This window comes from Ictidomys tridecemlineatus, chromosome 1, assembly GCF_052094955.1.
Source record: "Ictidomys tridecemlineatus isolate mIctTri1 chromosome 1, mIctTri1.hap1, whole genome shotgun sequence".
NCBI classification, from domain to species: Eukaryota; Metazoa; Chordata; class Mammalia; order Rodentia; family Sciuridae; genus Ictidomys; species Ictidomys tridecemlineatus.
Genome location: NC_135477.1, coordinates 145862083 through 145872615, shown reverse-complemented (window position 1 = coordinate 145872615; position 10533 = coordinate 145862083). Strand labels below are relative to the sequence as shown.

General features: G+C 44.1%; 1 protein-coding gene across 3 annotated transcripts in view; it reads left to right on the top strand.

Moving 5' to 3' along the window:
- Positions 1 to 10533, top strand: part of Kcnn2 (potassium calcium-activated channel subfamily N member 2) — a 414889-nt gene that overhangs the window by 278291 nt on the left and 126065 nt on the right. The window contains exons 3-5 of one of the 3 annotated variants that reach the window (XM_078048849.1): positions 311 to 506; positions 1337 to 2616; positions 3227 to 3322. In XM_078048849.1, the coding sequence (XP_077904975.1) occupies positions 485 to 506; positions 1337 to 2616; positions 3227 to 3322 (1398 nt within the window). In that variant the 5' untranslated portion in view covers positions 311 to 484. Of the gene's footprint in view, positions 1 to 310; positions 507 to 1292; positions 2617 to 3226; positions 3323 to 10533 lie in introns of those variants that run through there. The other 2 variants (XM_078048854.1, XM_078048853.1) reach the window with 2 other exon arrangements.

Sequence of the window (10533 nt, the reverse complement as noted above, 5' to 3'; positions counted from 1 at the left end):
TGTTAGTGTACCGCCCAGTGAATAAGACATTACGGTAAATTTTACACAAAATTCAATTTTTATTGATATATTAAAGAGTAAATAAATAACCATTGTACCAAAGTACAGCAAAACTCCAGCTCTACCCCTGGACAGCGATTATTCAGCCTAGGTTATCATTACAGTATTAATAATTTCCCAACCTGGCTGAAATTGCCAGTGAATCAGCCGGCGCCAGGCCCCTCTCCCACCCGCTGCTGCAGTCTGGGCTTGGCAAAGAAGATGTTCAGTGTTTGCGCATTTGTGACTCGCCTTTGCTTTGTGTCTGCAGGTGAGGAGGAGGAAAAGAAGAGAAGCTGGCGGCCGGCGGTCACAGAGCAGCCCTCAGACCCTCTAGCAAGGAGCATCTCCACGGAGGAAGAAGCTTGCAGACCTACTCTTTCAGGCTGCCGGAGGGCCTGAGAGCCGGAGCCCGGGACTCGGCGACCGGGGGCGCCAGCCCCTCATGTTCCGCAGAAGGCGAAAATGTGAGCGGGCGGTAGCGGGGAAAGCCCTCCGCCCCCGCCAGGGGGACCAGGGAAGCCCGAGCGGGCTCTTCCCGGGGACGGCGGGGATCCCCTCCTCCGGCCCCGCCCCCACCTCCCCCGGCCCGGGCGCCGATGCAGTTAACCCTACCAGCGCCACAGCGCACTCTGGCGAGAGCGCAGCGCTAACTATCCGTACTCCAGGACTCTGGAGCCTGGAGTCAGTGAAACAACCAGGCGCTGGGTCTCCTCTGATCCTCTGTGGCCAAACCAGGGCTCATGCCCAGGAGTTTTCCCCAGACGTTGCTGCAGTAGCTTAGCCAATAGCCAAACTTTTTCCTTTCCAGAGCCAGTGGCCCCGCAGTCACTTGGCGGGCAGCCTGCAGCCCACTCTCAGCGGGACGTTGGGGGAGAGGCTGGTGTAGGGCGAGAGGGCTGCTGTTTTGGAGCCCTACAAAGAGTGAGAATGGAGAAGTGGTTCGGGTTTCGCGCTGTACTGGTGCCTGCCCTATAGCCTGAGTGGTCCCATGTGCTGCAGTGCCCGGGGCAGGTGATTCGGACATCGCGTTCGGCGGCGGCACGCCTCTTATCCCCCATAACCCAGCTGCACTGTGTGGGTGTTCTCGATCCCGGATAGTGCTCAGGGGTGCTCCCAGATTCAGCAGGTGGAATCCACGCCCTCTAGCGCCCTAGCCCTGGCCTCTGACCCCCAGGGTTTTCATTCTGCAGATTCTCCTCCCCACTTCACACACACACACACACACACACACACACACACACACACAGGCAGCCCTAAGCCGCGCGCGCCGCAAACTCAGTCTTGGTCCCCGCAGGTGATGTCATGCCCATTGTTTTGGTGCGCCCAACCAATCGGACTCGCCGCCTGGATTCTACCGGAGCCGGCATGGGCCCTTCCTCGCACCAGCAGCAGGAGTCCCCGCTCCCGACCATAACGCATTGCGCAGGGTGCACCACCGCCTGGTCTCCCTGCAGCTTTAACAGCCCTGACATGGAAACCCCATTGCAGTTCCAGCGCGGCTTCTTCCCAGAGCAGCCGCCACCGCCACCGCGCTCCTCACACCTGCATTGCCAGCAGCAGCAACAGAGCCAGGACAAGCCGTGCCCGCCCTTCGCGCCCCTCCCGCACCCTCACCACCACCCTCACCTCGCTCACCAGCAGCCGGGCAGCGGCGGGAGCAGCCCATGCCTCCGGTGCAACAGCTGCGCCTCCTCCGGTGCCCCGGCGGCGGGGGCGGGGGCGGGGGATAACCTGTCCCTGCTGCTCCGCACCTCCTCGCCCGGCGGCGCCTTCCGGACCCGCACCTCCTCGCCGCTGTCGGGCTCTTCGTGCTGCTGCTGCTGCTCGTCGCGCCGGGGCAGCCAGCTCAATGTGAGCGAGCTGACGCCGTCCAGCCATGCCAGTGCGCTCCGGCAGCAGTACGCGCAGCAGCCCGCGTCCGCCTCCCAGTACCACCAGTGCCACAGCCTGCAGCCCGCCGCCAGCCCCACGGGCAGCCTCGGTAGCCTGGGCTCCGGGCCCCCGATCTCTCACCACCACCACCATCCGCACACGGCGCACCACCAGCACCACCAGTCCCAGGCGCGCCGCGAGAGCAACCCCTTCACCGAAATAGCCATGAGCAGCTGCAGGTACAACGGGGGCGTCATGCGGCCGCTCAGCAACTTGAGCGCGTCCCGCCGGAACCTGCACGAGATGGACTCGGAGGCGCAGCCCCTGCAGCCCCCTCCGTCTGTCGGAGGAGGTGGCGGCGCGTCCTCCCCGTCTGCAGCCGCTGCTGCTGCCGCCTCGTCCTCAGCCCCGGAGATCGTGGTGTCTAAGCCAGAGCACAACAACTCCAACAACCTGGCGCTCTACGGAGCCGGCGGCGGAGGCAGCACTGGAGGCGGTGGCGGCGGCGGCAGCGGGCATGGCAGCAGTAGTGGCACTAAGTCCAGCAAAAAGAAGAACCAGAACATCGGCTATAAGCTGGGCCACCGGCGCGCCCTGTTCGAGAAGCGCAAGCGGCTCAGCGACTATGCGCTCATCTTCGGCATGTTCGGCATCGTGGTCATGGTCATCGAGACCGAGCTGTCGTGGGGCGCCTACGACAAGGTACAGGCTTGAATCCTTGCCCACCCTCCCAGAGAGGGGTGCCAGGTGGTTGGGATGGGCACTGGCGGGAACTCTTTACCAGTCTTCTCGGTGCGAACCGAAGTGCCTGCGGGAACAGCTAGTGCGGCTAGGACGCGCAAGCCTAGATGGCTAGGCAACTCCGAAAGGAAACCTTTCCGCGTGCGGCCAAAGTTCTCGAGGCACTAGAATGCCTAGCGCTTTCAAGCACATTAAATAAGTGGTTTTGGGAGTCGGTGAGGGAAAGCATGTGTATTCCTCTCCAGTGCTCCTGTTTAGGAGACCACTTTCAACCCTCAGCGTTTAAACTCAGGAATAACTTCCTCTCGGGTTTAGCGATCCAGGTGAAGCATTTCAGACCTTGATGGTGAGGATCTTGCAGCCAAGCCGCTATTCTTTCCAGTTCTGCGATCCTCCCGCTTGGTTTTGAAGCAGAGTAATCTGACATCGCAGATATAAGACAGCACCCCCTCCCCATCCCCGCGCCCCTTACTGTGAGTTCGGGTCAATTTGCGGGGGACTGAGGGACCCTCGAGGCCTGGAAGGGGGTTAAACGTGCTTCTTTCTTAAAAGTCTTCGGTCTGTGTTGCAGGCGTCGCTGTATTCCTTAGCTCTGAAATGCCTTATCAGTCTCTCCACGATTATCCTGCTCGGTCTGATCATCGTGTACCACGCCAGGGAAATACAGGTAACTTAGGTTCTGCTGTTTATGAATGTAGAAAGCCTGGGGGAAAGCAAGGCAGCAGGGCTTTTTCCAAGCAGTCATGTCCTTGCCTAAGGTTACAGAAGACACACGCTGTGTCTTATGGCGGCACCCGACCTGTTATTTCAAGAAGTTAAAAACAAAAGAAGGCAGTGCAGCATGTAAACAGGCAGTAGTTTCTGATATGTGTGGGTTAAATTCTTAACTTTCACCTGTCTTCTGCAGGTAGATCAACCTCTAGACATCAGTCACTACACTTGTTTTCATTAAGCTAATTATGTCCTATCCTTAATCATCACAGTAAATATGTGTTCTTGTTGGAGATACTTTTCCTGATGAGTAAGTCATTATGGAAGGTCTTGTCTATCTGCATTGTCTTCTACTAAGTAGCATAAAGAAGAAAATAAATAGGTTCCTGATGTTGTTAGCTAACATAAATGTGGGGAAAATTCTAACCTTTTCGAAAATGTTTCTTTACCTAAAGGGCTCCTTAACCTGAAACATTTTTGTTTTAGTTTAGTTTATAAATTCATATATCTAGTACTTTAGTACATTCTTAGCTAAAGTCATTAAGTTATTTTTTTTTTCTAAAGTTGTTAAGGCCACTGCCACTGTGAACTGTCTTGACAGGAAAATGTTTTGTTTTATTTAAATACATCCAGGAGCACTGACAATATTGGTTGCTACTAACAATACCAGAATATTTTGTAAAATTTACTGGTTATTTATTTCAAAAATTAGATTGGAACCCTGCTTAGAATTTACACACACATGTATTTTCTGATCCATTGTTAGGTATTTGGTGGGACTATGAAAACTTCCAAAGTAGGGTGTCTTTGAAAATAAAACCTTTTATACAACTTGCTCCATAGAAAGCTTAGTATTAAGTTAAATTAATTTCAAGTTAGTAACCAGCAAACACACTAAATATAGAAAAAACAATTGTAATGATTGTCCAAACAAAGATGACACGTAATCCCAAATGAGAGAGGAATGACTTCATTTTACTTTATATTTGCTAAAACTTTGAAAAGTGTGTTTTTAAAGGCATGAAGTTAGTGAATAGAAATTGAAAGAGTGTTTAGAAATAAATAGTAAAATTGTACTGGCAAAACAGGACAAACACACATTTGATGTTTTTTTTCCATTTAAAAAATTTACTTTTGAACTCGTGATCCTCCTGTCTCAGCCTCCTGAGCTGCTGGGATTATAGGCGTGCGCCATCGTGCCCAGCCAAATGTTTTTAAATGATACTTCAATGTAGCTTAAACATTATGGGTGTATCTTTTAATTTTGACATAAAGAGTAAATACTTAGAACTAAAACGAACAAAAATGGCCCTTTGACTCAGTTTGCAGATAAGTCGGAAGATGTGTGTAGCTTTCCAGATCAAGTGGAGACAGTGCAAAGCAAGAGCAGGCCCTTTCCTCCTGGTTCTAGTCCAGAATGCTTCCTGCTGAGTTCTGCTGCTGCTTACCTAAAGCTCCCAAACATGGACATTGCTTTATATGCAGATTCCCACTACATCCCAAAGTTTGGTATATGAATAAGATTAAGTTTAAAATATTATTCTACAATGTTCTTATGTATTTTTAAAAATCAAGTAACTTTAAAATGTTTTACTTAATCTATCTTGGAATGAGAGACCTTGCTGCTTTAAATTATTAGCTTTCCTTGTATTACCTGTTTTTCTGAAAAGCACACAACTAAAAACACATTCATGGGGAGGACATTTACGAGTGATATCTCCAACAAGGTGTCTTCTTGAAAACACTGACTGTTCAAGGGTTATTGGAAGATTTTTTTTTAAAATAATGTGTTAAGTCTAAGAGGAGCTTCCAAAAATGAATTACATGTCCTAAAAAAATTAAAAATAAATACCATAGTAGAATTCTTGAAACATTCAAAAACTAATACAGGAAGTTACATTTTTATAGATTATTTTATGTCTAAGGATATTCCTTTCAGTGGCTAATTTGGACTCTTTCTGACATGCAAATACCTAGATATCTATGTTGATTAGAGTATATATAGCCTGGGTAAGAAAAATAAGGACAGGATTGTCTGCAAATAAACACAGTGGACTTCCTTAGTGTAGGGTAACATAAATATCACGGAGTGTTAGGTTTTAAAAATTTGATTAATTTTATAAGATATACAAACTCTTAAACCTGCTACACTTGAGATATCTTTTCAAAAGAGAGTAGTATCATTTAGTTATTTTGATGCAGCTCTGATACTTAATATTTCATCTAGAGGGATTTCTTCCTCTAGATGAAGCTCAAAATTCTCATCTGAAATGTTTTTAAAAGCTAAATAATAAAATGTGAAAGGACTAAATAAATTTGAAGACCCTGAGAAAAACAAAAAAGAAGGAGGTTCTAATTAGTCCAAAGAACAGTAAACAATGCTGCCAGAATAGTTTTTAACTCTGAAAGTCAAGTGCACAGTTTTATGTGTATTGATGGAAAATGATGAATTGTGTCCTTTTTAATTTATTGATGTCGATGCTGTATTTTTTTCATAGATGTTTTAAGCTAATGGGCACTTCTCAGTTTATTATAAAAAGCTTCAAATATATTGATTTAGCTTTGAGTTAAGGAACTAAATGCAGGAGTCATGCTGCCATTCAGAGACTGTCATTTACAAAAACAGTCTTAGAATATCGGTGTGATGATTGGATAATGATAGGTAGCTAGTGTGAGTTTCTGGCACATGATACCATTGTCCACTACATTCAGGAAAAGAAGGTGTTTTAGCTGATGTTCAAGCTGTCTGTCTAGTGGAATTGCTTAATGAAGCTTGGGGAGGCCCTGACATTTTCATGGAGAACCTTGGAAAGCAAGTCAGTGTGACCTTTTATAAAATGTTTATATACACTCTGGCAAAATAAAATGGTTCAGGTGAGTCATGGGAGGAAGTGCTTGGATTAAAATAGTGAGATGGGGAGGCTCTGCAAGAACACAGCTCACTAAATTTCAGCTTTGGTGTCATTTTTCAGTACCACAGACAGCTCAATGTACTCGGCTACATAGTTTGTTAATTTCACTAATTACCTTTACTCCCCACAGCCAAAAGTGAAAATCTTTTTTGTTTTGTTGTTGCTTATATAAAATTAGATTGAGTAAAAGCAAAATTTCAGCTAAATAGATATTAGACTTTTAAAATAGACATTTGGACTTGCTTTCCATATCCATCAATAAAGCAAGAAAAATGAGTGAACTTTAATAAATGCCTTTTTATCTTGACCTTCCAATAAAGAAAAACATGCTGTAGGGGTGGTTTTTGCATAATTTGATACTAAATAAAGAGCATTCCTACCTCAAGTCTCAATTTTAAATTACAGGAAAAACAAAAGTAGGATTTCTGATGATTTTTCTTTTGTCCCCACCCCTGCAGTGAGATTGAAGTTATTTCTTGACAGAGTAGGTGTAAAATAAAGTTCAAATACTCATTAAGGTCTTCAAAATCAGAAAATTCTAATGTAGATTTTACTTCATCATTTCAGCTTTATTGTACTATCATTTTTCTTGTGGAAGCAATTTTTTTGGGAGGAGGATACCGAGTATTGAATTCAGGGGTGCTCGACCACTGAGCCACATCTCCAGCCCTACTTTGTATTTTATTTAGAAACAGGGTCTCACTGAGTTACTTAGCGCTTTTCTTTTGCTGAGGCTGGCTTTGAACTATCGATCCTCCTGCCTGAGTCTCCAGAACTGCCGGGATTATAAACGTGTGCCACCACGCCCAGCTAGAAGCAATTTTAATAGAGTTTAATTTTTTGATTGATAAATGTGGAATTCTAAACTGGAGGGAAAAACACCCTTAGATTGGTAGTTGATTACTTTTGATTCTCATGGAACTTATAGGAATGATAGGTACTGTACTTTAAATTGGAAAGCGGTTTGGTTTTGGTAACAATATAATTATATAATAAATGGCATTAGGGGAAACACTCTTTTTTTTTTCCCCCCCTTTGGTATCCTTGGCAATGGAATAGCTGTGTGTCTCTTTCAAGTTAGCTTTTCAGAGATGGACTATGTAGAACTCTAACTGGAAGAATAGAAATTAAGATTTCACTTCACTTGTATGCAAGGATCACACAGAGGAGAAAGGAGTGAGTGAGGGCAGTGGGCTTAGTGAACTATGAAATCTGGATTGGCTGGAGAGGGATGTCTGCTCACCACTTAGTGGGCTTCACCTCTACTGCGCACCCTGGGGAAGAATGTTCACATTCCCACTCCTACATTGAGCAAGCACATGCTTCCAGACGATGCAGAAAATACTGCATGCACTTAGTATTCTTGTTAATAAAATAACAATTAAAAGTAATTTGAATAGTACAGAAGAGTTTAAAATAAAAAGCGAAAGTCACCTTCTGTATACTCTCAGTCTTGTTTCTCAGAGGGAACCACTTTTTTAAGTTTCTTACATGTCTGTCCCGAGTTTCAAAAGCAGATATTTAGAAGTATTTATATGCATAAACACTTTGCTTTCATTCCTGAATATGTCTTATGTGTGTTTTTGCCTTTGAGCACCTAGGGACCTAGCTCATTCTTCTTTAGCAGTTGTGTATTATGCTATTTTATGGGTACGCTATGAATTATATCACTGAAAGTTAATAGGCAGTTTGGAGTTTTCTTGGGTTTTGCTCTCACAAGCAATACTAACATGGACATCTTTGTGTATTTGTTTTTAATCTACAAATTTTAATATATATGATAAACTTCCAGCAGTAAGATTGCTAAATAAACATTAGGACTGGGGGCATTGCTCAGGGGTAAAGCAGTTATCTAGTATGCGTGAAATAGGTCATGGGTTCAATGCCTAGCACCACAAAAATGAGAAAATTACACATACACACTGAACACTAGCCTGTTGGAAAGATCAGAGTTTATATTCTCTGCTTCTCAACACTTTATTCCTCCACAGCATTGCGACATGTTTTCTTCACAGTATTGTTTACTATGGAAATTACAAAAAGGAAATTTTTATTATCTCTGTCCTTTTAAGGTATAAGAAGTTTACCTTCTTGGAATAAATATATTTGGAGAAAAATTGTCTAGGGATTAAAAATTAGGCTCCCATTGGCTTTTTTTGCATCTGTTTTGTGATATCTTGTGGTGCATTATCAAATCTGAGAAATTGAATAATCCTTTTAAACATGTGATCAGAAGTAAATCTTTGCCAGATTTTTGTTATTTTTAGTTTGGGAAATTTGGAGGAGGCTGGGGAAGATAAAGGAGGCTACAAATTAGAAGAAATGATCTTAGATTGGCTTTAGGTCTATGCTATATCTATGAGGTTGATGAAAATTATGGTTACAGGTTGACAGAGATTCTGGAAGTTAGTGAGGGGGAAAGCTCCCCAGAACTGCTTTTTGTGTGGCTTTTAGCTAAACAATTGATATCTATATTGCCAGCAGCTCTACATCAGGAGTAATGAGACTCTCAGGCCTTTTGACTTCATGTATACACTATAGTAACGAAATCACTCAGGACTAATTTTCTCGGCCTGCCTGTGTAAAGATCTCTGCATTATTAATGGGAGTGACACTAAATAAAGTGATCCTGGTGTGCTTACAGAGCAGCATCAGAAATGAATGGAGAGTGGAACTTTAAGTTTACTTCGAGTGAGTTTGCTAGAGCTTCCATCCCATTTCTGAACCACATTTTGTGCGGCTGGAAAAGAACGGCACTGAGGGCTGTCATCATTCCAAACCACACCTGGCAGGTGGATGGAGGAAGCCTGCATTGATTTAACTTCAGGGGAGTTAATTTGGCCAGGATATAAAGTTGTGGTTTTGTGGGATTTGTATTTGAGAAGGTTTCTGCTTTTTAGGAAATACTAGAATATGTGCTATTTGGGGAGTCTATTTCAACATGAAACTTCTTATGAGTTCTGTTTTTAAAACTAGAAACTGCATAGAGGGGATAGACCTTAATCATCATCTGGTCCAGTATCCCATCTACCATGCGAATGCTCTTCATGTTGTCTTTGATAAAAGTAATCATCACCCAGTTGCCTCTTGAAACCTTTTCCTATAAGACTGTCTGTTCTATTCTTAGACAGTTCTTGTTTTTACTAAGACTTTCTTTATGTTGAAGTTAGGTCTAGTTTTATTCACTGTATATTCAACATTTTATGAGTTGTTGAGCTCAACCCATACAAAGAGGAAAAATATGGTTAGGTCCCTCATCTCTTGGAGCTGACCCTATAAGGAGGTGGGATTAAGGAGAGAGTAAAAGAAAATCCTTGGAAACAAGTAACATGAAAATGTCAAAAGGCCTGAGATAAAAAGTTTGGACTGAGGGTTGTATATATCAGACAGGAAGATCAGGGGAGGACTTCAAGGAAGTGACATTGACAACTGAAACTTGGAGGAAAAGCAGTATCCAGTATTGGCAGAGTCTGTGGGAACAATCTGGGCAAGGGTCTCATCATTAAAAGGAGTTTACTATGATTAAACCAGTATGGCTCAAGCAGTGACAATACCACACAGGTCAGAGGGTACTCAGGGGCCTGACAACAGATGATCATGAGGCTACGGTAAGGATTTTGAACTTTTTTTTTTTTCAAAGTGCAGTGGGGAAATCATTGAAGAGTTTTAAATAGAGGAGACTACTGAGCCAACTTAATGTATGAAAAGGGCTTTTTAAAAAAATACTCTGAGGAGATTGCTCAGGTGGTCTGGAGGCTCTTGACAAGTGGTGTCAATAGAGATGATGGTCACTAGACTTGGGTACCAGCAATGGAGGTGAGAACTGGGATGGTATGAGGTCTGCATTGGAGATTGAATGGATTTATTCATGGATTGGATGTGTCAGGTAAGGACAAGGGGCAATGCAAACATGGTCCACAGGGTTCTGGTTAGAGCAGTTGAGTGTATGGTACAGAAAAGGGAAGGCACAAATTGTAGTGTAGGATATGGAATGAGGGACTAGTTTCTGAATAATGTGATTGAAATGCTGCTGATTGTATAATGGGAATCTGAAGCTGGGAGGGAAGGTCTGTACTGGAAATTTAAATTTGGGAGTTTCCAACATAGTATTTAAGCTCATATGAGTTAATCAAATCACTGAAAGAGAAAAGAAAAATGAGAAGGTGGAGAGTCGATTGTCCTCTGACATCTAGAGGTTGAGTAAAGAAGGAACAGGAAAAAAAAGAGGCCAGAACGATTTGCCCCTGAGGTAGAG